The following is a 27,791-nucleotide window of genomic DNA, read 5'->3' as shown; positions in this document are numbered from 1 at the left end:
ATGAGAAACCCTACATGGAGGAAGCTAGATCGGAGGAATCTACATGGAGCAATCTGACCTACAATTCCCTGTTTAACCCAGTTTATTACTATTACTAAAATAATTACCTATTTATTGTACGGTTACTTTATTATAACTTTTCATTCTTTCTTCCTATAACTTCTTTTATAAATGTATTTTATATTTTCTTCCCTTATGCTGTCTTAATATATTATATATTAATATTATATTTTTAAAAAACATTCTAAAACTAAATTTTGCCAAAATAACGAATGCTTTTATTAACTGATCTTTCTTTAAAGAAAATGCCTCTTTGCTATTATTTCTTTATATTTATTTTGTCATAATTTTGTGAAACCTTTTCCACTTCCTCTCACAAGACATACAGCAAGCATCTTCTTGTTTACTTGGATAAACTTTATAAATTATTATAAATATCTGATATTTGTGATATCATCCTATTTTATCCAAATCGTTATGACTAATTTACTTTTATTTTTATTTATTTGGTTACTTTATTATTACATTTAGATTTTTTTTTAATTCACCTTTTTATTAAATATTTATGAAATATATGAGGCACAATGCCTTATTTTACCAAGTGTGTGATTATTTTATATTATTGTATTTAACTTCTTTTTGAAGTTCACTAAAGTATCTTTTCTTAAGAATTTCTAATACATTTTACTTTAATTTTATTTATTTATTTTTATCTTCTACCCTTATGCTGTATTAATATTTACCTTTTCCCTCTTTGTACACCACTCTGAGGGGCATGTTAAGACCCACAGGTAACATAATTAAAAATTTGCAGGTGATCTTATCGAAGTAATTGTTATTTAATTGAGTTAATTAATTTTAATTAAATAAATAATTAATATTTTTTATTAATTGATATTTCTTTAAATGTTCGGTTTTAAACATTAAAAATGCGATTAATTTTAATCTAGTTTAACAAAAATTTGATTATTCCTTTAAGTCTCTCTCTCTCTCTCTCTCTCTCTCTCTCTCTCTCTCTCTCTCTCTGGCTCCTCCCACTTGCCATGCGCTATGCTTTGGGACTCGCGCTCTAAACAGAAATCCTACCGGTCATTTCATTATTATCACTTATAAACCCCATGAAAGCACATTAATCATCACAACAGGCTGCAGTTTGTTCCACTTTATTGTTGTTTTATTCGGTTAAATCTCCGTGGAGTTCCTGTTCATCGCGCGCGCTTATTTTGTTATGTTTTTTAAGGACCGAAATGAAGTTCGCGCGCTTTGTTAACGCTATTTTCCCGCTGTTTTTGGTCGCCATGGTGACAGGTGAGCGCTCGAGCTACGTCCTCTCTAATCTCCTCAGAGACTGAAAACGCATTTAGCATATAGCATACGAGTATTGTCGTTTAATGACTTGCTTATTTTAAGACAATATCAGCCAGTTTGTCCGCTTGTGCCAGTCAGAATATGTTTTGAATATGATAAACTAACTAACATGAATACATTACTAGTCAATACTTTTTAAAAATATCATGTTATTTCATATTAAAGAAAACTAGGGCTCCTCTACTAATAGTCTACTACTATCACCAACCACACACTTAACATCCTCAATTTCTAAAATACTCATGGTTTAATTTGATTTATTTTATTTTAGCCACTTTATCCAAATGCTGCCTTGGTTATTGTCCTTACGTGTATTTAATAACATTATTTTATTCAGAAATATTTCTTAGTTATATCCAATTTAGCTTCATACACTTTCTGCAAAATGGCCTCCTTGTTTTTTTTTTGTTTTGTTTTGTTTTGTTTTTTTTTTTAGCTTTTTAATGGCTTGCTACTTTCCATTCATTCTCAGAAAAAGGGGACTAAACTGTACCTGTCCTTATTGATGAGGTGGTACCTTTATCTTTTATATCTTTAATCTTCGTATCGTTCACCTGGAAATGTAAATATAGTGGACCATAATTACCTTTACTTAATAAGCGTTAAAGGTACTCTATATGCACCTTGCTTGGCAAAGGATACATACTTAAAGTATAGTATAGTAAAAGTATAACTTTTAATAGGCCTTGAGAGTACCAAACCAGCAATAAGGAAAGCTACAGTTTAGTACCCTTTTTTAAAGTGTTTCTATAGAAGGAACCCCAAATTTAGAAAAACAGATCCATAATATCACAGCACATTTGTTGCCCATTTTTCTTTGTTGTTAGGTTTAATATATAAAAAAAACCTAAATAAATCTGATCTCTTGCAGAATTTAAATAAGTGAGGGTCAGATTTTGATTTATTTATTTTTAAAAAATAATAAAAAAAAAAACAACCCTAACTTTAAAACTTCACATACGTTTCACACAAAATAAGTTCTGAGAACAAACCTATTCTTTGGTCTAACCTTAATTATTGGCAACTTTAATGTATGGATGTATCAATAAAAATATCCGACAATGGAGGTAGGAATGAAACAATATCAGGATAAAGATGTAGTAAAGATTTGTTAGGTGTAGCTTGGGCCTGTTTGTTGTTTTCGTGTAAAGTCTGTACTCGTTGAATATGTTCACTATGTACAGTACATATGGATTGGTCCAAAGAATCATTCGAGCCAATTCTTTGGATTTTTGTTACAAGTGTAAACAAAGGCAGGCATAGGTATAGCTTACTTATTTTAGATCAACAGGAACCGCCATATTATGGCTAAATTAACATTTCCTCCCGATTTCTCTCTATATGTGTATAAATGCACTAGAATACACTGGAATAATGGTTTCTACTTTCTAGGCAGTGTACTGTACTGTATGTCCAGTGGAAAGCCGATTGGGGTTGAGCCATTGCCCGATCCGATTGTGCTGATTAAGAAAACGTGTCCGGTTTCTGTTTGTCCTTCTTTGTATCCGACAGAGTCTCCTGCTCTGTGTTATTAAGTTCAGTATGTGAAATGACCAGTGTGAGTTTTATGATGACTTTGACAACATTTGACCCTTAGTGTGTGTGTGTGTGTGTGTGTGTGTGTGAAGCTGCAGGAGAGTTTGTGTCTCTGGCTGAGAGGGAAGACACCCTTCTGAGGGACATTTTTCAGGGCTATCAGAAATGGGTGCGGCCTACACAGCACTCCAACAACACTGTCAAAGTGCGCTTTGGTCTGAAGATCTCACAGCTTGTAGATGTAGTAAGAACGTGCATGGACACACTCAGACAAACACACACACACTGTTTTCTGCTCCAAATATTTGTATCTCTATTCAGTTTTAAACAAGAAATGTGTCTTAAACCAGAATGATTTACCATGTTTTTTTATTTTCTTGAAAAAATTTTGTTGGATCCCAATCCTGATGCACACCTCTCATCTCAACCAGATGCCCCGTGAACCTATATGGCATTCTTTTTAATGGGGGAAAAAAATGTATTCACATTTTAACGCTCACACTGTCCCTGGTACTGTAACGGATTTGTGTTGCTCTCCATGGTGCTGAAAATCTTAAAATGGCCAGCTCTTCCTTTTACCTTATTTAAGTCTATCTTGGTCTCACGTTCTCCATTTCTAAGAGCTTTTCCATGTTCAGGCCCAAGTGATGGGGAGAGTGAATTATTCACAGCTCTAACCCTCCTTCTCTGTCTCATTGTTACTTAACAGCGTCCCGTGGACAGAGGTGAAAATTTAATATTTTAGGGCAACGCTGCTGTGAAACTCATTTGAGATGATTTATTTTTAGTGTGTTGTGTGCATCTGCACAGCTGAATTAGTTTTGTTAAAAGACAGTGAGTTTTGTCGGAGCTCCAGTCCCAACAAAGCTCTGATAGGCCCAGGCTAAAACATGGGGTTTTCCTGGCCTTGGTTTTTTGAACCAGTCACAGTGTCTGGTCACTCTTAATGCTTTTGTTTATTTCTGATATGAGTTTTGGACTGTTTCCATTGTTTCCCTGATTGTAGGGTTCATATTTTTATTTTTTTTTATAAAACATAACCAAAAAAACAAACAAACAAACACAATATACTTCCACACCCACTTCAGATTTAAACAGATAGATAGTCACACTGTGGTAACTTCTAATGAACAGTATGTGCTTTTGATTTGCAATTCATTGTGACTTTAAAGGGTTAAAAAGTCGCAGGGGTTTGTTTGTTTGTTCGTTTGTTTGATGCACGACCAAGGACACAGTCATGACACAGATCTGAGACGAATTCTATATGACGTATATGAAACGGTTTTTTGGAGTTACAGTTTAGTTGAATTGGGGGCAAATACTTATTGCACTAAGGAAAAATGATGATCGTTATATCTTTTGTTGCTACAGTCACCTCACACAAATCTGGAGAGTAAATAGGCTGGAAGGCTTTTATTGTTTTGGTTTTGCTTTGATGTTTGGATATTGGACCATTTATAAAATCTCACCTGAGGTTATATAACTATTCATTTATATTACAAATAAATATGAGAGACATATATCAACAGAAGAAAACATTATTAGCGCAGGTCTATTTCTTTTTCATTCTCTGTGTTTTATATACATTTATACCACAGCGCCGTTCAATTCTCAGTTCTGATTCGAATTGATGTTTTTCAATCAAGTCACATTCGACTGTATTAATTGGATTACAGCTTAGGACAGGACTCCAGGGAAAGAACAGACATCTTCAAAAATGATGCGAAGTTATTAATAAATATACGTTATATTATTTTCTTGTTGTAGCATTGGTTTGAATGGCTCTAATTTGTTTAATTTTGTTCACCTTTCATATTAATCTTCCTGTACACAGGATGAAAAGAACCAGCTTATGACCACTAATGTGTGGCTGTGGCAGGTAAATTTCCCAACTCCAGCTGATATTGTGAATAGTGTTGTGAATAGAAACCTTGTGTAAATGCAAATCCAGTTAAATCTTTAAACCTGTAGTGAATTAACACAATTAAATTCCTGTCTATTGCGATTTTCTGTAAATCTGTATGCATAGGAGTGGGTCGATTATAAACTGCGCTGGAACCCAGAGGATTATGGCGGTATTACTTTCATCCGGGTTCCTACAGAGAGCATTTGGCTGCCTGACATTGTACTATATGAGAAGTATGTTTGTTCTGATCACATCCACCAAGGCTCACATGCAACATAACTGTTCAATTCATGTTAAAGAATAATAATTCCTTAGATTTATATAGCACTTTTCTGGACACTCAAAGCGCTTTACATAGTATGTGGGGGGGAATCTTCTCAACCACCACCACTAGTGTGTAGCATCCACCCGGATGTTGCGACGGCAGCCATAGTGCGCCAGAACGCCCATCACACACCAGTTATTAGTTGAGAGGAGAGAGTGATGTAGCTAATTCAGAGATGGGGATTATTTGGGGGCCATGATAGAGAAGGGCCAATGGGGGAATTTTGCCAGGACCCTGGGGTTATACCCCTACTCTTTTACGAGAAGTGTCCTGGGATTTTTAATGACCACAGAGAGTCAGGACTTCGGTTTAACGTTTCATCCGAAAGACAGTGCTGTTTTTACAGTAGTGTCCCCGTCACTATACTGGGGCATTAGGCCCCACACAGACTACAGGGTGAGCACCCCCTGCTGGTCTCACTAATACCACTTCCAGCACCAACCTTAGTTTTCCCCAGGAGGTCTCCGATCCAGGTTCTGGTCAGGCTCAACTCTGCTTAGCTTCAGTGGCAAACTAGGCGAGAGCTGCAGGGTGATATGTCTCTAATAATAATAATTTATTCTAATAATTTATCCAAAGTAAGCACTTTTTTTGTAAACACGAAAACATACAAACTTAGAATGTGTTCATCTAGATCTTAGAGTTTATATTATGTTCACCATCTGCACTGATCTCTGACCATGTTAAAAATGACTACATATTAATAAATGTTTATGCAATGCATGTCATAAAAGGCTTAAGTATGTGACATGTATCACTATGAAAATCACTATATCTTTTTCATATTTTCTTGCAGTGCCGATGGACATTTTGAGGGCTCACTAATGACCAAAGCTATTATAAAATATAACGGTGCTGTCACCTGGACCCCTCCAGCCAGCTACAAATCAGCCTGCACTATGGACGTGACATTTTTTCCATTCGACCGCCAAAACTGCTCGATGAAATTTGGCTCATGGACTTATGATGGCACCATGGTGGATCTAGTTCTTGTAAACCACCAGGTGGACCGCAGCGACTTCTTCGACAATGGCGAGTGGGAAATTCTGAGCGCCACAGGCGCCAAGGGCAGTCGGCATGACGGCACACTCTCCTACCCTTTCATCACCTACTCCTTCATCCTGAAGCGTCTGCCTCTCTTCTACACACTCTTCCTCATAATCCCCTGCTTGGGTCTGTCCTTCCTCACCGTTCTGGTGTTTTATCTTCCATCAGACGAAGGCGAGAAGGTGACGCTGTCCACGTCTGTGCTCGTCTCACTCACCGTCTTCCTCCTGGTCATCGAGGAGATCATCCCATCTTCATCCAAGGTCATCCCATTGATTGGCGAGTACCTGCTGTTCATCATGATCTTTGTCACGCTGTCCATCGTAGTGACTGTGTTTGTCATCAATGTGCACCACCGGTCCTCTGCCACCTACCACCCGATGGCGCCGTGGGTGCGTGACCTCTTCTTACAGCGCCTGCCTCAGCTTCTGTGCATGCGCACTCACACAGAGCGATACCTTTACCCCGAGCTGGAGCCACACAGCCCTGACTTCAAACCACGCATCAGAAAAGCCCGACCAGGCCCTGAGGGCGAAGGTCAGGCTCTGGTCAACATGCTTGAGAAGGCCACTTTCTCTGTCCGCTACATCTCACGACACATCCGCAAGGAAAATTTCATTAGAGAGGTACAAGGAACAAATTCTTACCAATACAAATGTTTATATTGCACCAGTAAAGCCTTAAAAACTTAAACAGCTACATTGTTTTGAGGGATTCAATAAAGGTTAATGGTACTTGGACCTTTTTGTACAATATGTACACTCTTAGAAAATCTCAGACCCTTAAGACCTTAAGGTAGAACCAAACATCCCAAGTACCAAGACTGATACCAAAGTTATTTAAATTTAGGGAAATATAGGTTCAAGGTATTAAGAAGAAAACTATTAGCAATTTGAAGTTTGTACCACACACCTTCCCAGTTAGAAAAAGGGTTCTCCAAGGGTTCTCTAAGGATTCGTTGGATCCAAAACTTGGTTTTACTTGGAACACTGTCTGGTAGAAAAATACTGTTGTATAGTTTTACTGTTACATGGAGCTTTTAAGGACAACTTTTATTGAGAAGTTAATGTACATATATGATTGATTATATTTATGAAGATAATGATGACGTTGATGATGATGATGACGATGATGTTGATAATGATGACGAAGACCTTGATGATGATGATGATGATAATGATGACGATGACCTTGATGATGATGATGATAATGATGACGATGACCTTGAGGATGATGATTATGACGATGACGATGATGATGATAATGATGACGATGACTTTGATGATGATGGTGATAATGATGACAATGACCTCGATGATGATGATGATAATGATGACAATGACCTTGATGATGATGATGATGATGATAATGATGACAATGACCTTGATGATGATGATGACCTTGATGATGATGATGATCATCATTTTGACGATGACCTTGATGATGATGATGATGATGGCGCTAATGATGATGTTCTTCTGTTGCTATAGGTGGTGCATGACTGGAAGTTTGTGGCTCAAGTTTTGGACAGAATCTTCCTCTGGGTCTTCCTCATTGTGTCTATATTAGGCACTATCCTCATCTTCACTCCTGCTCTAAAGATGTATTTACTCTCTTCATCTCCTCCTTTAGCTCCATAGAGCATAAATACACTCATTCCCTCACCACTGGCTGAACAGTTATGACATTATTCAGCGTATAAAGCAACATTATACTATTAACAACATTATACAGCATTCATAGATCAGGAGCACACACACACACACACACCTACTGTATATCTGTAATAACTAAAGTAGTAGACCACAGAACATTTGAACAGTATTCACATTATATATGTTTACATTCCACAGAACCACAAAAGTCTTTTCTGTTGGTTTTCCTGCATCGACGTCTATATTGTAGCATTAATTTTTATACTCATTGTCTTCAGTACACATCGCACAATCAAGGCATCCCAGCTGAGGAACACAAAGACAGTGACGTTAAACTCAAACAGAAAAACAAACTGCTGCTAGTAACAATAAACAGGGCAGGATTGCTGCTTATGAATCTTTGTGAAACTACAAATGCACCAAATAAATATCCACTCATGTCTGTTACCACAAGTTTTTTTTTACAGCAGTAGCACAAACATTTTTGCTACATGAAAATAGATAATTATTGTTAAAGAATAGACTATTTAAAATCATTTTTAGCTGGTATAGAAATGCATCCAAACACCTCACACATTTTTGTTTTTTTAACTGTGAGGTATTTCAAATAGGGAAATGATTGTATATTCACTCCAAAATTATTGGCAAACTGGAAGTTTCCAGTTTCCAAGCACCTTTATGAACCTGTTACGGTTCTTTTAGAGACTTTGGGTATCACTTGTTTTGTTTGTTTTTTTCTGTAGGTAAAACCAAACAGCCTTCAATATTTTTATTACTGTACGTGTTACTTCCTATACAAAAATAATAACAAATAGAAATAGAAAATTTTCTCTTTTTGACTGTCATAGTAATGTAGAAGATATAAGATAAAATATCGGTATCGGTCGATATCACTCTGAATAATCGGTTATCGGTATCAGCTGAGAAATTTAGTATCAGTGCATCTCTAGTTTAAATATCAGTTTTTGCATGTGTTATTGAAGCTACATGTACATTTTGCTCAGTATGAAGGGTGCCAATAATTTTGGATCTGAGTGTATGCTTATTTAATAATAAAAGAGTTTTAGGGCTTCTGAATGGCACGGCAGAAAAACATTCACCCTGTTGTTTGTGAGTTTGAATCCCAACAAAGCACAATAAGTTTGAAAGAGTGAAACTGGCCGTGCTTGTCTGGGTGAGAGAGAGTGCAGAGCTGGCTGCTGGGTGGGAAGTGGCCAAGGCCAAATTAGGGAGAAAATAGCGGGGGTGGTGATAGTGATGTGTGTGAAAAAATTACATATGCAGTGTTATTACCTTGGACAGGAAGTAGATCAGGAGGCTTATTAGCAACAGTGCGAGCACCACGCTGAGCAGACCCACCCACCAGGGGACTCGACTGAGAAAAGTCGGCTTCTTCTTTGGGAACACTGTTAGTCTCACCTACATATAACACACACACACACACATGTGCACACACATTTATTTGTAGACAAACTGCTCTTAGTCCTCACATTGCTATAGATTTCTGTAATAATGCATTGGTAAAAAAATAAAAATAAATATGCATTATATCTTTTTAAACATTATAAATACTATTTAATGGTTTTATTTAATGCTCAGGTTCATTTTTCTAAATCTTGGCCCCAGATTTGTTTAAAGTGACCTAAAGAGATATTTACTGAGCTTCCACTGTATTAAGATCACTGATTCAGCATGACTTCATATGGATTTTCTTAAGCTGGTAGAAAAATTCTCAGTTTAGTTACATTTTTTTTGTTGTTGTTGTTTTTTATTTTATTTTTTTGTTTGTTTTTTGGTTTTTTTTGCAGTTGGAGAACACCTTCAGTTATTTGAGTGTTACTTCTGCTAAAACAGATCCTGTGTTAGTTCTTTACCTGTGTTTGAGATTCCTGAAGCCTGATGTTCTTCTGAGATCCATCAAGACTGAGAGAAGCATTTAGTACAATGTCCAGATAATTGAGGGAGCTGTAGTCCTGTTAAACAAATCACACTTTAGTATTTACAGTGTATTAAATGAGAGTTGTTAAACCTTTACATTTCTTATTACACACAAAAATCTGACAGCATCCCAAATTTTATGCAATCCAAAGCAAAAAGTAAAACAAACAAACAAAAAAATCACCTCAACGAAAGTGCTGCTCCAGAGTCGAGAGTACAGGGTAACTGCAGTTCTGTCTGCTGCCTTTAGGGGGCATCTGAGCTCCACACACTTCAATTCGTCACCACATGTCTGCAATGAACAGAGAAAGGGTACACGGTGTGAGCAGGGTTCAGGTTGAGCCTGTTCTATAGCATGTAGGCTTTCTTTTATTTTGTGAGCCTTTACTTAGGAGAACTTTCTCTGAACTGCAGGTTATAAAAATAAAATAAAAACCCTTGTGTTCTGTTCAGGTACAATTTTTAAATAAACTATATTTCAACATACAACTTAATGTATTTGGTTGATTTTGTCTATTAAATGTGAACAATAACTAATTTACTTTTTGGTATATCTGTTATCTGCGATTGTTTCAGCTCCCCAGACTCAATATGAACTATGACCTGTGCTTCCATTGCTAGATTACAAGGGTTAAATTAAAACAATAGTTTTATTTCTTAAAAGTGTGCTAATTTCAAGCTTCCTTCATAATAATTATTTTTTTATTTGTCAAACATTGAATGTGCCCGAATTTTACTGCTTTGGGTTTTCTAAATAGCAATTACTAAGAATAAACCTTAAATTAATTAAAAATTGTTAAACTACTTTCATTTAATGTAAAAATTGCTTGCTATTTATATAATCACAGAGGTATATTTAATATCAAAGTTATCAGTTATTACCATATTTAATATTTTATACATATCATATATTTATTTATTTATTTATTGAAACCACACTATGGTATCGACTTTGGTATATATATATATATATATATATATATATATATATATATATATATATATATATATGGCCATGTTTGTGAATTTCTTTTTTAAATTAAATTAATTTCGTTGATGGTAATAACAATAATGCTGCTATGAAATCCTTTAAAATGTTCATGTTAAAGTTATGAAAGTAACTGAACAATGACCTATGTACATATTTAAACTGAGTTGTGAGCTAATTTCCAGTAATACTTACTAAATCACCATATATATATATATATATATATATATATATATATATATATATATATATATATATATATATATATATATATATATATATAACATGTATATATTGCATTCTCAGGTTATTAGGTGTAGTGATCTAGTAACACAATGTTTATTTTGTAGTTTTATACAATTTGCAAGTTTTTAGTCTTTATCCTTTACATTACTGTAATACATGCTAAGATACTAAACAAAAATGGCTTCCACGAACATCATCTACAGTACATATCGACATATCGGCACTGCAGAAAATCTGCACTGTTTTCCGTCTCTTCTGTTTCCAAGGGTGTGTAAACTGCCACAGGGCTTTATAGCACAAGCTCGAACCCATCCACTTTGCTTTAATAGTGTAAAATGTGTGACTTTACCAGATATTTGTAATGTCTTCCAAATAAGGACAGGAGTCCACCAGTGCTGAGAGCTGACGCCTCCGCTTCACCTTTCGCTTCTCGTTTTTCTCTGGACTTCACCTGCACAGAGCCAGCAAAGTCATACACCAGTCACTGAGATCCATGAAGGGGAAACTAGAATGACAGATGAGGTGGCACGGATAAAGACACTGATACAGTGTGGTGAGAAAAGTGTCACTGACCTCCTGAGGATGTCTGATTGGGCTGATTTCTGAGGCTGGACTACACGGGATGCTCTGGTTGTTCGGTCCGGTGATCTGCAGAAGATACAGGAGCCACTTGCCTTCTTTATTCTGCTTTGGCCACTGGATGTTGAGGGTTGCAGAGGCGAAGGACTTCAGAGGCCTACCCATGTTACTGATCTGAATTCAAAACAATAAGTAAAGACATAGACTGTAATTAGTGTTACATAAAGTATGTCAATAGCACAAATGTGTTACGTTCATCCCTCCATCCATCCATCCATCTATCTGTTTATCTCCAGTAAGCACTTTATCCTGGACAAAAAGCCTATTCCAGATCCGAACTCAGCAAAAGGAGCTTTAGACACACTTGAATATTTATTTAGGTGTTTACTGTAGTCACTTGTGTATTACCGACTAAACGGCATTTTCAGAAAATGTAGATAATGTCATTTTATCTTGTGTGAAGGGAACTCGAGCTGTATCTGCTTCTCACATGGTGAGAGTGTGACGATTGAAGAAATTGTGACCAAGACTTAGCACTATCTTACAACACTGACAGGTTTAAATCACACATTATACTCAAGGATTTAAAAAATTATGTGCCAATTAGCATTATTAGCAAACAAGCTGCATTAGGCATCTTTGAAAGTAGGGTTAGTGTGTAATATCTGGGTCGAATTTTTACTTTTTTTTCTGTTGAATTTTAGTTTTCAGTAATGGATTTCCCCTAGGGAACCTGAACATTTGCCATAACTTGGAATCAAATGAAAACTTTAAATAATAATAATAATAATAATAATAATAATAATAATAATAATAATAATAATAACATGCAATGCACATTGCAAGACAGTGGTTCTCAGTGTAGGATACAGGAACTTCCAGTGGTCTGTGTTTTTTTTATTATTATTAATTTTATTTACTTAGTTAGTTAGTTACTGTGGTGGAAATCCCAACCCAACATTTTCAAGTGTGTAATATTTATGATTGAGTTCTTAAAGTTATTAGCATGTGTAACTGGTCATTTTAAATGAACAGGTTTAATTTATTATTGTAAATAAAAATAATAATAAAAAAATAATGAAAAAAATAATTGTCTAATATATGAGTAGTTGAAATAGTTTAAGAAAATCCATCTGAGGAGGGGTTTGTGGAATTCATTTAAAGGATAAATGAATCCCTAGCTACGAAAACTTTCAGAATGCCTGATAAAAACGTTATGGACATACTGTAAACTCATACTGCACAGGTTCTCCGATGTCCTCATCTGATTTGTTTTTCATTTCTTGAAAGTACACTTGAGAAGGTTTGGCCAGTCTGCAGAAACAAAAGAGTAAAGTACTGTGAGAGGTGAATGATCCTGTGGAGGCATGTTTACACAGGGAGAGGCTGGAGTTTATTAACACCAGAGCATTACTCTCTGTCACGTGAGCATCATAAATCAACAGGATGATACAGATTTTATTTCCTGACGACTTTATTTTAAGTTTAAATACTTAAACTTGTGCTTACCCAAACACTTGAAGATACAGCTCAAAGAACACTTGAGCCTCTGCAACGATTTCTGAAATATTTTGCATGCTGATCCTATAGCAACAAAACAATAATCATTCTCATACACGAGCTTATGCATGGATTCTGTGATGATTTCAATTGGGCTTGCTTGAGCAGGGATGTCTCGAAAACATAGTGCCCAGACCACTAAATATTCCTGAGCATATCACAGCTTAGGACAATAGTTTGCAACCCCTCATGTTTTTATTTTTTTTAATAGAAAAAAGGAAAATGTACCTGTATTGCACAAATTAATTACAAATGATATATATACAACAAGACAATAACCAATAAGGATAAATGATGCAAACTTCTGTAATTGACCTTATATTATATTATATAGTCGTTTTTTTTTTGTGTTGAATAACGTAAATATCACGTCTTACGTCTGGAGATTGAGCGTCACGTTGACATCCCTTATGCTCGGGGTCAGACGATCGGTGTTTAGTAGGAGATAAAATGTTCCCTATGGAATTAATCATCTTGAATAAGCAACGCCAGAGTAAGTAAATAAATAAATATATACAGGCCCAGCGTCATTCAGTTTACCTCTCCATCTCTTTTGAAAGGATTTCCAAGATTACATTCAGCTCTTGTTTTACTCCCATCTACATCACACTGTATGTTCACTTTCTACAGAAACAGACAGAAACGATTGGCTTGGAGATGAAAACATTAAGTCACTGTAACACCTGTGATGAGGAACATTTTTGCGAGTGCAGTTATAGAAAAATACTCAACATCAGGGTAGTGTGATGGACAATGTGATGTTAGTGTGATGAATTTAAATTCTGTACAATTGTACAGTTCATAACATACCACACTGTCCACGCTCATGTCCTCCATGTTTAAGTAAGCATTATCATTTTAATCGCGTTCATTTGTATTGGGTTATGTTTATTTCTGAGACTTACACTATCTTGTTTAAGGATGACCGATGATAAAGGTAGAGATTCTGGAAAGTTTGCAACCAGTTGAGCGAGGTGAGCGTCATCTCCTCCGTGATTCGTTATAGTGATCTCCAGGGCCGTGTTCCCAGAACCGGGGGAGATTACTGCCACTCCATTCTCCCTTTCATATAGAGAACAACATGGAGATAAAACACTGAAAAGGCAATGTTGTAAAAGCAAAGTTGTCAAAATTGCGTAAGTGCAAATGGAAGATTGAGGTCTTTCAAATCAGCACGCCATAAAACCCCTTTAGGAATTAAAAATCTCTCCTATCAAAGGTCCTCTGAAAAGGTCTTAATTTTCCAGAGAATGTTTAAAGAACCTAGTGTACTTGTTAAAAATCTGAAATCTGATAACTATTTTTTCTGGAACCATACAACAAATGGTTCCTTGTAGAACCATTTAATTATCCAAAGAACCTTTAAGGCACTTTTTTCTTTTTCTATTTAATGTTATATGAATGAAGTTCATCCTACCTAAAATGGGTCTTCATTCTATATAAATGAAGTAAGCCAACAAAATTATTAAAAAATAAATAAATAAATAAAAAGGCAAATAAAATGTACAGAAATTTAGTTGTGCAAGAACTTTTATGGTTGAACTTTTACTGACTTATAACTTAAATTCAAATCATGTCTATTTTTAAATAGCTTTTAACATTCACTCAAGTATCATTCTGGGTAATGTTAGCTATGTTAAATAAAATCTTGACTCAAAACCCCACACTTTTACTTTTTTTCTGTAACTTTTCCCACCTGTTGGTTAAAAAAAAACAAAAAAACAAACGTATGTTAGTCAGTGAGGTCACCTGGCTAGTGGTGAGCACGAGTCCTGATGTTGGTCTTTGGTGCAGAAGTTGTACTGCAGCTGTAGATTACTCTGACAGACATCATCACTTCCACAGTCAGGGTTCAAAAACATGAACTGAAAATGTGAGAAATGGTTCATTACATAACCGCCTACATGAAAGTTCTTCTCTAATCATGATAAAAATGAACAGAACTCTGCCTTGCTGTCTAACACACACTTTAGCTGTGCTTTCCCGAGGCTGGAGATCATCGAGAGCTGGCTGGAGAGCAGGTAGAGAGCTTTGGCTCAGTCTCTGAGGAGGACTGTTCTGCGGCAGAGACACTGACACGCTGACGGGGATTTCTGTAAGCTTGTTCTCCGTGTTGGCCTGGAAGCACAGGCAATTAATATTCCAAATAGCAAGAAAAGATGAATGATATATACAGTGCATACGGAAAGTTTTTAGACCCTTTCAAGTTTTCCACACTTTGGTATGTTTCAGACTTGATTCAACTCATCTACACAAAATTCTCAACAGTCACAAAAACATCATCAAGTCTTCTTAAGAATGATCCAACAAGCTTAGTACACCTTTCTTTAGTAAGTTTCTCCCATACTTCTTAGCAGAATTGTTCAAGCTCAGCCAGGTTGGATAGGGAACATCAGTACACAGCCATTTTTAGGTCTCTCCAGTGATGCTCTATTGGGTTCGAGACTGGACTCTCTCTGGGCCACTCCAGAACTGTCACAGAGTTTTCCTGAAGCCACTAATTATTTTCTTGGCAGAATGCTTTAGGCCGTTGTCTTGTTGAAATGTAAATCTTTGCCCCAGCCTGAGATCTTGGGCATTCTGGAAGGTTCTCATCCAAGATTGCTCTACATTTTTCTGCTTCCATCTTTCCCTCTATCCTGATTAGTCTCCCAGTCCCTGTCACAGAAAACATGATGCTGCCACCACCATGTTTGACTGTAGGGATGGTATTAATGAGGTGATCCTCAGTGCCTGGTTTCCTCCAAACACGCCACGGGGAATTGTGGCCGAAAAGTTCAATCAGTTCAATAGTTTCATCAGACTAGAGGGTCTTGCTTCTCATGGTTGATAGTCAATCCAAGTGGGCTCTAATGTGGCTTTTAATGTTGAAACGCTTTGGTCTGCTCACTCATCTGGTGGTGTGCTGCACCACCCTCTGTAGTTGTCCCTCTGTAAGGTTTTCTGTAAGGTTCTGTCTCCACAAAGGACCTTTAGGTTCTTGGTTACCTGTCTGACCAAAGCCCTTCATCTTGGATTACTCAGTTTATCTGGGCAGCCAGATCTAGGAAGACTGTTGGTGATTCCAAACTTCTTCTATCTGAGAATGATGTAAGCTACCATCCTCTTGGTCACTTTCAATGCTGCAGGAAATTTGTGCCTTGTGTCCTTCCACAGATCTGTGCCTTGACACAATCCTGTCTCACAGGTCTATAGACAACTCTCTTGACCCCATGGCTTGGTTTTCACTTTGACATAAACCTTATATAGACAGGTGTGTGCTTTTTGTAATATGCAATATGTAATATTTTTTAATATAATGTTAAATTAGGCACAGGCTGATGTAGTAAGATCCACCAGAGCCCAATGGCAAGCATCATAACAATAGGTCTGAATACTTGTTGTGGAGTATTGTGTGTAGAATGATGAGGGGAATAATTGTGTTGAATCCATTTTAAAATGAGGCTGAAATATACCAAAATTTGGAAAGTTTTAAAGGGACTGAAAACTTTCTGTATGTAGTGTATTAGTACAGTGAGAAGAAACAGGAAGGCAGCAGGTTTAGTACCCGGAGCTTGAGTTGGTTTTTCACACATTCTTTTTGACCCGGTGCCTGGAGCACAATGTTTCCTTCCTGATTGTCCTGGTAAACAAGGCGGGACTGATGACCGTCCTGAACCCACTGTTCATCAGCGTTCAGCTTGTAATGAATCTCTACAGGACAACAGAGATGGAATTATAAGTCTTGGAGACTGATATTTCTCCAATCATGTATGGGGCTTCATCTGTTATATAGAAATGTGTATTTATCAGTCATTTAATGAAGCTGTGTGTGAATTTTGTCATAGGCCAAACAGGAAACTAAATATTCCCTCCATATTTTCAAAAGTTTCTCACATCCACTTTTAGTAATGGCTTTAACTTGATCAGGGTCACTGAGAACATTGAGAGCAAGGCAGGACTACACCCTGGATGAAATGCCAATGCATCACAGGGCACCATGCACACGCATTCACACCTTGTGTAGGTAATCCACCTACTGTCATGTTTTGGGAGGTAGGAGGAAACTGAAGAACTCAGAGGAAACCTACACGGACACACAAACGCCTCTTCCTTTTATAGAGCACCATTTAATTTGTCCTACTTGATGTATGACTGGAAATCCTCAATGCTAATTTGATATAACACATTTGATAGGTTGATATGTTTCACAATCAAACGTTATTTCACTCACGTAGTCTGGGGTTATACGTCGCTGGATAGGTCGTGTAGGAGAAGCAGGATTTAGCTGTTATAACGCTGAAAGATTCCCACGTAGGCATTCAGTAAAAACAATAGACAGAGTTTTCAAAGTCCAAATTAAAGATGAAAAATTATAGACTGTAAAAATGTTAATGATTTTTCCTCACCAGTGTATTTTTTGGCAGTCTCTTTCCTGGAAGTTCATCTCACTAGGTACTAATGTCAGTGATTTCTCAATGCTAATCACTGGTTTAGCCCTTAAACAGAAAATTAAATATTACAAAATTATTCCTTTTTATTACAGAACAAGCCAATTTTGTAGAATATAGGATGTGTGTGAATGAAAATTGAAAATAGTGGGTTACCTGTAGACAAGTACACTGTCAGAAAGTGAGCCCACGGCTAAGTCTGGATAGCCATTCCCATCTATATCCGTGTTTCCAGCCAAGGAATAGCCAAACAGCTTGATTTTATGGGTTTTACCCAGTAAAACCTACATCAAGAGAACATTACAGATAAAACCAGGTGTCTCCACTGACACAGCCTGTTTCAGTCTGACTAAATAGTTTTCACTTACTTGATTGTCTTTTTGTGAAAAGTGTCCAGTTTTGCCGAGGTAAATGTACACTGCACCATCACCATCACTATCATAAGGTGCTCCAACTGCAAAATCTGTCAAAAACAAGCTTACGTTAAAAGTAGTTATAATGAGTTAATAAACACAATGACCAACGATGTCTGCACTGTGTCTTGGTGCATGTGCATTTTCTGATGCGAACCGTTGTATCCATCGTGATTGATGTCCCCAATGTTTGCCACCGCTAATCCAAACATGGAGTCTTTATTGCCAGTAAGAACATCTGGCTGTAATCTGTCCCAGTCTTGGCTATCTCGACGGTTTATGTAAACGTAAACAGCACCTCCTGTTCCTGCCTCCTTGTCTGTCGTGCTGTACTGAGGAGCACCAACCACAAGATCATCCCATCTGGTAAACCAACCAGCACAAATGTGTTTAGGTTTGTAAAACTGAAATGAAAACAACAACAACAACAACAACAACAACAACAACAACAATAATAATAATAATAATAATAATAATAATGATGATGATGATGATGATGATGATAATAAACAATGTCATTTTGTAAAGACTGGAATAATAATGAAATGAATAAATAAATAGTTTTGTAAAACTAGATAACAATAATAATAATAATAATAATAATAATAATAATAATAATAATAATAATATGTTTATTCACCCCACCTCAACATATATAGGCTACATCACTCAAATACCAATGAACCAAACTATTTTATTCCTAATAAATAAGAACAGACATTTCAGATTTGGCTTTTCTAGTGTTACAACTAAAAACAAATGACAAAAGAAACAAAAAATACAAAATAATACAATACTGTTGCAGATATATACTGAACCATCAGAGATTTACACATTGCATATGTTCTGAAACGTCAGAGAGAGAGAAAATAAGAAGGTGATAGATAGATAGATAGATAGATAGATAGATAGATAGATAGATAGATAGATAGATAGATAGAGTACATTATTGATCCCTGTGGGAAATAACTATTGTTATTGTTATTGCTAATACAGAGGGGATGAGTTGTACAGTCTGACAGCAGTGTGCATAAAGGGTATGAAGAAATAAAGGAAAAACAAAACTTAGACTAATTTGGTCGAGTGTGTGCATAAAGGATTGAGTTCTTGAGCTATTTTTAAAGAGGAGCCGGTGATTCACTGAAGGATTTATTGTTATTTTTGAGTTTTAATGAGATTAATGTTCTTCACATATAAAAAACAATGTTTCGCTTTGTCAGTTATTTTATAGGCATGCCCAGTTCTGTTCATGAATATTTAACTCCAGCAGGATTTACCCATGATATTCTGTACTTACATACTTTTAACAGCAAAACTATATTTCATTAGTAAAATGTAAAAAAAAAAAAAAAAAAGACTTGGTATGCTGTATTTGTATGCATAAACTCTGTAAATATTCACATATTTACACTCCTACAAGGATTTCCAAGCACTGGTGGGCTAATGGGTCTGTTCAGAATGTTATTTTGTCAGTTGTATTGCTGTTATAAAAACAAAAGAATGGTATGAGTCAACATTCAGTGTTATGAGTAAAGTAAATACGTAAGAGCATGTTCACGCCTTCAGTAGGATGGGTCTCTAGTTCTAGACCTCTTACCCGTCTGCATTGAGGTCTATTACAACCAGTGAGTAGCCGAAAGAAGACGCCAGACCCGGGCCTCTGAGAATGTGAACTACCCGCAGACTTCTCTCATCCACCCCATCATCAGGCTTTAATATCAGAACCTCACCACTGTGATTGGATCGTGGTGCTCCCGCCACTACAACCTGCTCTTTTTTCTTCAACAGATTCATTCCTGAGTCCAGAGCAAAGCCTGGAAAAGTACAGAGTTAAAAGATCAATATGTCAAATCCATCCTGGATTGGCTGGTATTGGATTATGATACTTCAGATGAGATACTTGTACATGAGATGTTCTTATACAGTGCCCTCCACTAATATTGGCACCCTTGGTAAATATGAGCAAAGAATGCTGTGAAAAAGGAGATTGCATTTGTACTGCGGAGCAAGTCCATGCAAAGCTTTAAAAACTAATAGCAGAATTTTAAAATCAATGCAGAAATCAACTGGCAAACAGTGTAAAGAGGCGAGGACAGGACAGCAGTTTTAGGCAATCCGAAGTAGAAAGAATTATAGTAGTCTAACGTCGATGTTATAAAAGCATGAATAACCGTTTCCAGGTCCTTCTTAGAGAGTATTTTCTTGATTTTCGCAATAGATCTCAGCTGGAAAAAGCTGCTTTTGACAACAACACTGATCTGTTAATCAAAACACAATGATCTAGAATGACCTCAAGGTTTTTGATACAGTCATGCACATTGTTAGACAGAGGGCCTTACTCATTAAAAAGATCAGTAGTCGAAACTGGTGGGCCAAAAATGATTACTTCAGTTGTATCACTATTTAGCTGCAGCTGTAGCTAAATAGTGATACAACTGAAGTAATCATTTTTGGCCCACTGTAGAAAAAAAAAATTTATGTCCATCCAGCATTTAATGCCATAAAGACATTCAAACAGATTTGAGAGAGAACAGCTGTTGTTTGAATTTACAGGACAATAAAGCTGTGTGCTGTCAGCGTAACTGTGATATGATAAGTACTGATACACTGAAAGGAAAATTCTGGGCTGAAACCGAAAAATTCAGGATGCACTTGACCGAAATCCGAAACCAAAAATTAATTTTTTGAAACACATTTAAAAATATTTTTTGTGTAATGTGACTGAGTTAATTGTATTAATATTATCATTTTTAATTTCATTTTATGAATTTAATGAATCTGAATTGAAAAACTACAAACCAATAAAATGATCGCACTTGTATTGAAATTAACACACCAAAACAAAAACAATCTAAAATATGTTATTCTTCATTCAGATCTGTAACAATCAAATTTACCAGATTTATTAAAAATCTAATTATCCAAATATTGAAAAGTTCTAGAAAACTACTGTGATATGCAAAACAACAGCCAATTAATGAACTAGAACTCTATTCTGTTTATGTAAACATATTTCCACATTAATTAAAGTTAATTGTGCAAAACAGCAGCAACTGAACTAAAACCAACCTCAAACTGTAACAGATGTAGCCTCATGTCAAGAACAAAGTTTTGCAGGGCTACACAAATTTTAATGTAATTTCTATACACATTGCTTTATTTTCTTTTTTTTAACAAATGTGTCAGGCTTCTCTTCAAGAACAAAAGTTGCTCAGCTATATGGCAGGAGAGACGGTTCCTCTTCTCATGAAGAACTTGAGATGCTGCATTGAATAGTCTCTCATTCTCTGTGCTGGTGCTTGGGGCAGATAAATAGCTGTGCTTGTTGTGGCACTGCTGAGGATGGGGACACTTTCCTGTAGAATCTTGTCAAACGTGTCAGAAAGCGAGGGAGTTTGCACCTCATCACTTGTAGGCACCCATTTCTCTGGCACACTTTGCTCTGTGCTGCACGTCGATCCTTCAGCAGATGCATTCATCGCGCATCACGCATTCATCACCTCCAGCTCTGCCTGCATCATTTCCCGTGCATGCTGCTTTTCCTCAGAGTCAAAGTAATGTTCTTTAAATCGCGGATCTAGTATTGTTGCAATGCAATGATAACTGTCAGCTAGATCGTGAGTGATATTCTGAGCGCCGAGCACTGAGAGTGCGACAATTTGAAACTGATGCAGAGAGCTCTGATACGCCAGTGTTTCTAAGAGAACAGAGCTATAGGGTGGAATATTAGAAATTTGTACTAAAGTGTACCTTCGGCCTTTGCGCATTTTGTGTAATTAAATGTGGCATATTTTTGAACTGTGCTTCTTTAACACAGCTCTGATAGTGCCTAAGACACTGCCTAAGAATTTCATAAGATATCTGTAGCTTATCTGAGTCCAAGGTAGCAATGCAAGTACTGTTAAAAAGACCCACAAATTCAGCAGGATCGACACAAAGGGATAGAACTTTCACAGCATTTGGCAGTTGAGTAGATATATAGACATCATTAAAAAGCCTGGCAGCAGTGGGATTGAAACATCTGGAACAACACATCTGGCCAGAGAGGCCAGAAAATCAGAAAACTCTTGAATGAACTCCTTGCTAAATTTAGGTGGTCTGTAAACTAGCACACATAGCAAGGAGGTCGGGAGATGAAGCATGAAAAGCTTCAGCTCGAAGCTTTAAAAAATCATCAAGATGCAAAAGTGTACAATTGAAAATTGTTGCAATTCCACCTCCATGACCTACAGTTCTTGGAGAATTTAAAAACAAACAATCTAGAGGAGTACGTTCCTTCAGGGCAGAAGAATCACCAGGGCTGAACCAGGCCTCCATCAGAAATGGAAAATCCAGAGCACGAGTAGTGAAGAAGTCAGGGAGGCCCTTAATCCGCACTGGGTCTGACATGGTGCGTATTGGTGAATATTCCAGCTATGTAAGGTTGCTGAGGTTAACTCCCAGATTTCCAGCATTTGATCTAGCATGAGAATGGCGAAAAGGAGATCAGATGGCCAATATTTTTTCATCAGTAAAGGTATCAGGGAGACAGGAAGTGCAGATGAACTGTGTGCAGTTCACTCTTAAGAGACTCCCAGACTTTTTCTTGAACAGGAGCATCCAACACAGGGTTTTTCAATAGTATCTAGACAACCACCTTAAAACACAAGCACCTGCCTTTAAATCCCCAAAAACTGTGTGGACTGACGAAGCAGTTCACATCAAATATAATAGAATGTATCAGAAAAGCATACATATGTTATATATATATATATATATATATATATATATATATATATATATATATATATATATATATATATATATATATATATATATCCATCCATCCATCCATCCATCCATCTTCTACCGCTTATCCTTCCTTCAGGGTCACTGGGGAACCTGGAGCCTATCCCAGGAAGCATCGGACACAAGGCAGGGTACACCCTGGATAGGGTGCCAATATATATATATATATATATATATATATATATATATATATATATATATATATATATATATATAGTTTATACTAAGCTTGTGTGGTTTACTAACAGGATTTATGGGGACTTTCTTTCAGATGGGAAATATAATATCATATCTTAATAAAAATGATATGAATACAATGTTTATATCTTCGAGACAGGGTGGAGTCAATGCAAATAGATTGGTTTAGCACATGCAGTATGGAATTTGCATCAACAATAATGATTAAGTTTAATTAAATTAATACAACTGAAGGGCAGGTACTAAAATTTATAGAACCACTTTTTCCATAATTTGAAATAATTCAGTAAATGGTTTTATATCCATTGAGTGCTGAATATGGTCAGAACAATATGATATGGCAAAGTATGTTAATTAAATTGGCCTCAATAAGTATATATAGGATTTGTAGGAAATATACAGTACGTAGGAAAACCACACTCGTCAGAGAACAATTGAAAGCCTTGACCATCTCACCTAAATAGCTGCTGAGGGTCAGAGGAATGCTCCATTCATTAAACGTATTCTGATCTCCGGTTTCATAGGGATCCAGAAGAAAGTCTTCAACAGGCTCCATGCGGACAGTACCTTCAAAAAGTCAGGAAGTGGAAATGATTTCTTTTTCTTTTTTTACATTCAGGAAGACCATAAACTGTTATAATTGTCCCAAATAGATGTGAAAGGGTGAATAATGTGACTGCACTTTGTTTGAAAGCCGGTAAAAACTGACAGAGATAAGAAATCTGGGTAAAGAAGTGTAACACTCATAAAATTAAGGTACTTTTCCTTTTCACTGGTGTGGTACCATTTACATTTATGGAATTTGGCAGATGCCATTATCCAGAGTGACTTACATTTATTTTATTTATACATTTGAGCAGTTAAGGGCCTTGCTCAAGGGCCAAACAGTGGCAGTGCTGGGGTTTCACAACCGTCCGATCAGTAGCCCAACGTCTTAACCACTGAGCTACCATTGCCCAGGTACCAGGAATATGTTTTATGCTTTTAGTGTGTATGGTATTCTTTTACAAAAAAAAAATATATATATATATATATATATATATATATATATATATATATATATATATATATATATATATATATATATATATATATATATATATGGTGTAATATGGCCAAAAGTTTGAAATGTTTAAAATCACAAGCATGGTGTACCTTTCCAGTCGTAGGCACCTGGACCCGAGAACACGATGTAGTTTTTGTCTTTGGTGAAAGCTGCAGAGATGCCCTGCTGACAGTAACCGAACCGCTCCTTAGAGTTGGCCCGATTGCGGCAGAACGACCTCGTGTCTTCAACGATTAGGTTCTGTTTCAAGATGAAGCACCTGCCCAGTACCAGCTGATTGTTATGGATCCACTGCTGGTAGCGATGAGCACAAACCTAAGTGGATGGGTTCCAGTAAATTCCACTGTGAATCGATATCAAGTTGATGGATTCTGTTTATTAATTAGCGTTGGATGGACTGTTTACTGGGTCCCAGACCATCTCTTTTAATTATAGAGCAATATTGTGGTAAAATTTATTTCAACAGACCTAATATACTGCATCTTATCTCCATTTACTCAATATATAATGTAAATAAGGGGAACAGGATAAAATTAAATATATATTTCTTGAAAGAAAAGTGTGCATACATGTTACTACTTTTAACATCTCTGTACTCCAATTATTTAATTCCATATCTGTTATTACAATGAAACTGAATGTTTAATGTTTCAGTTTGGAAAAATCATACTTCTTGTGTATATTTAAAGTGTATGATTTCGAGCGTAACAAAAAGTACAGGTTTAATCATTCAAATATAAGATAAATGAGTGTAATTATTACTGTGTTACATGTTATGGACTAACTCACCACCACTTTTCCTCCTGGGCCCTGGCTTTTCACATGCACACCCATCCACTGGTTTTCCCGGTGGTCTAATCCCTGTCCTGGCCGTGCATCTGTCAATGAGTTATTACATGTACAGTAACTGTCACTTCATCATAAATATTTACAGAGAATAACACCAACCTTCAGTGTCTATGGGGATCCGTTCACAGTCGTCACTCTGTGCTGTGAACTTACAGCGATAGAGACCGCCAGTTATGTTGGCTTTCTGACTGGGTAAGGCTTTCGCATGTGGCGCACCAATCAGCAAGCTGAGGTCAGAAATTACTTTGTTATGACAAAGGCAGGTGAGAACACAACAATTATAATCTGGTGTGAACCAAAACAACCGGTCTGAGACCATCCAGCGTGATATTGCAGTGAGAAAGTGGTTAGATTCGGAATAGACCTGTCTGGAGGAAGTAAACTGAACATGCAGTGTATTTTGGGTTGCAGCATTTTTTGTAAATGTGAGCTGCTAAACTGAGCCAAAGAACAGCTGTAGTTGTGCGGAAATGCTATGTGTTCAGGATATTTGGACTGATGAACAAAAAGACAAAATACAAGCTGGCTGTGACCCACAACTAGTTCTGGATAATAAAAGAACAAATTTTGAATGGAAGAGTTTTATGAGTGCAGTTTCAGCTCAACATGCCCCTCAGCCAAGGTTTAATTTCAGCAAACAAATTAAACTACCTGCCCTCAGACATGTTCAAGCATGACCTAAACATTATCGCAACAAAGCAAAGCCCAAACATTTGTAAGCTTCCATGTGTTTCGGTTCGTTATGACTGTAACATCTCAGTATCATTCTAGAGATTGATAAATAAATAGGCTAGTAGACAACATTATTATTAACTATGCATCTCACAAACATTTTGAAGTCCTAGCATGTCCTAAATAGAGAGTTAAGAAGGCCAGATTGTATATGTGTAGGACTAAAAACATGTCACCACTTAATTAGCCACTACATTTTTATACCTGAAATATGGCTATTTAGAGAATATATTGTACATGGATGAACGACAAAGAAGAAACGTAAAGGAAAAAAGCCGTGGCTCTGTTCTGATGTGTTGGGGCATTTATGTATTGTTCTACAGTGGTTTGGGTCGCCTTAGAGTGAAGCATCACTGCACATCCATACAATATTTGTCTGACTGATCATGTTTATCCTGTAATGAAACATTTCTATCCTGATGGGAGTGGCCTCTACGAGAATGACCCCGCCCCATCCACACTGAAATGAACTACAAGGCTCACTGAAAGATGCCTTCATGTATTTAGAAAAGCATATTTAGGCATGACGCTTTAAGTCTCCAGACCTGATTTAAAGACAGTGGATGACAAAGAAATCCAGACAAAGGATGCCATGTGTCAGCAAAATTTCCACCCCAAATAAATCTCAAAAACCATACAAAGAGACCTGAAACTAGTCCAGAAAGATTTGGGATAAATGGGGGTTTTTTTTCCCTTCAGTGGAGACACAGATTTCTGATTTGCAGTATCTGCAATAAAGGTTTTCATCATCACCTACATTTACACTTCACCCACTTTTATTCCCCCCAAGGACTTCTTTTTTTTTTTTCACCTGCAGACCTTTTTCCAAAACAAGCCCAGCCTGATACAGGCAACCCTGACTCACTGTGGTGCATGAAGGAATTGAGACGGATGGATCATATCAAAATAATTAATATTTATATGACTGTCTCATAAAATTCTTATTTTCCTGTACTTTCATTACATTTTAATAGACTGTTCATGATAGGAAACAAAAGGCCTGGGAAAATGTTTTTATATGTATATGCTACAGTAGTTTGAGCACTGACAAATCTGTTTTTGTTGGCGTGACGCAAGTTCTTATTAAACTAGAAAGCATGCCTCAAGGGGAATAAGTCTGAATACGTCTGGTGTGTGTCGGAACAGAAATTTGAATAAGAATGTTTACTAAAAACTAATTCTACAAAGATAGAACAAATATATCAGGAAGTTTATTTGTGTGTAAATATATGTAGTGTAGTATCTGATATTATTATTATTATTATTATTATTATTATTATTATTATTATTATTATTATTATCTAAACACACTATTTGAGTCTTTTTAATTCTTCTGATAATGAAGAAACATCTTTCATCTTTAAAACCTAACTGGTGTTTACTAATACTAATAATTCCCCCGTAAATTAACTCACAGTTGCTGATCAGTAGGTTTGAGTTGGTGATGCATTGCGAGGGAATATCCAAACAGACTCCCAGACGCTCCGTTTTTCCTCAGTACGTTGGTATTATCCAGGTTGAAAGCAGATGCATTCAGACTACTGAGGAGCCACAGGTTTATGTTCAGTGTTATTCTCCACAGCTCCATGGTTTTCTTGCTCCACTAGAGTTCCTCTGGACCTTTCTGCTTCTCCCTGTAGCTCAGAACGTGTTGGTAGTAACAGATGACATGACTGCTAAATAGCAGGAGAGGCGTGGTGTGGCGTGCCGAGGCTTTACAGCTTTCATACTAGTTCACTGGGTGTGTACAGACAGTGAACAATTGTATCTAAAGATAAAGTAAGTAAATGTTTGCAGCTGCATGGAGGTGATATGGACTGATTCGCTCACTTTGACCATTAATTGTTTGCATTAGGGCTATGGCGTGTAACGCATGTCTAAAACAGAGGCCGTGCGTTATTATTTGGAAACCTGATAGGCCTGAATTGTGAATGCAGTGTGCTATGTGTTATTTTATATTTTCAGAATCATGCTGAAACAAAATGACAGGTTTTATTACAACACTGTAATTCTATGGTTTTTAATGTGAGGTCTAGAAACCACCACGGGTTTGTGACTATTGTTTTTTTTCAGGAAACATATTCCTGAGTGAGTTTAAGTTGTGTCTTTCTTTGAGTTTTGAATTTTTTGATCTTTAAATTTGGATTTCTAATGGCTGGGTTCCTTA

The 27,791-nt window shown here is 36.6% G+C and overlaps 2 protein-coding genes across 2 annotated transcripts; one reads left to right on the top strand and one right to left on the bottom strand.

The window, feature by feature from the left end:
- The first annotated feature begins 1,072 nt into the window (after nt 1–1,072).
- chrnb3b (cholinergic receptor nicotinic beta 3 subunit b) lies at nt 1,073–8,129 on the top strand. Its single transcript, XM_017473950.3, has 6 exons — nt 1,073–1,308; nt 2,997–3,148; nt 4,739–4,783; nt 4,934–5,043; nt 5,932–6,808; nt 7,673–8,129. Exons 1-6 carry the CDS (start codon nt 1,248–1,250, stop codon nt 7,820–7,822), a joined length of 1,395 nt encoding a protein of 464 aa, XP_017329439.1. The 5' UTR covers nt 1,073–1,247; the 3' UTR covers nt 7,823–8,129.
- Nucleotides 7,214–27,321, bottom strand: itga6l (integrin, alpha 6, like). The gene is made up of 25 exons (XM_017473839.3): nt 27,040–27,321; nt 24,992–25,119; nt 24,833–24,921; nt 24,133–24,358; nt 23,434–23,544; nt 19,589–19,805; nt 18,149–18,354; nt 17,947–18,041; nt 17,735–17,862; nt 17,537–17,626; nt 17,362–17,426; nt 16,696–16,841; nt 15,117–15,266; nt 14,898–15,013; nt 14,054–14,210; nt 13,689–13,772; nt 13,526–13,605; nt 13,098–13,172; nt 12,815–12,902; nt 11,583–11,762; nt 11,359–11,460; nt 9,960–10,067; nt 9,712–9,810; nt 9,131–9,256; nt 7,214–8,143 (listed from the first exon to the last, which is right to left on the bottom strand). The coding sequence occupies exons 1-25, from the start codon at nt 27,210–27,212 to the stop codon at nt 8,090–8,092; spliced, it is 3,093 nt and encodes a 1,030-aa protein (XP_017329328.2). The 5' UTR covers nt 27,213–27,321; the 3' UTR covers nt 7,214–8,089.
- Nucleotides 27,322–27,791: the final 470 nt, after the last annotated feature.

This window comes from Ictalurus punctatus, chromosome 8 (genome assembly GCF_001660625.3).
Source record: "Ictalurus punctatus breed USDA103 chromosome 8, Coco_2.0, whole genome shotgun sequence".
Taxonomy (NCBI): domain Eukaryota; kingdom Metazoa; phylum Chordata; class Actinopteri; order Siluriformes; family Ictaluridae; genus Ictalurus; species Ictalurus punctatus.
This window is presented reverse-complemented; position numbering and strand designations above follow the sequence as displayed.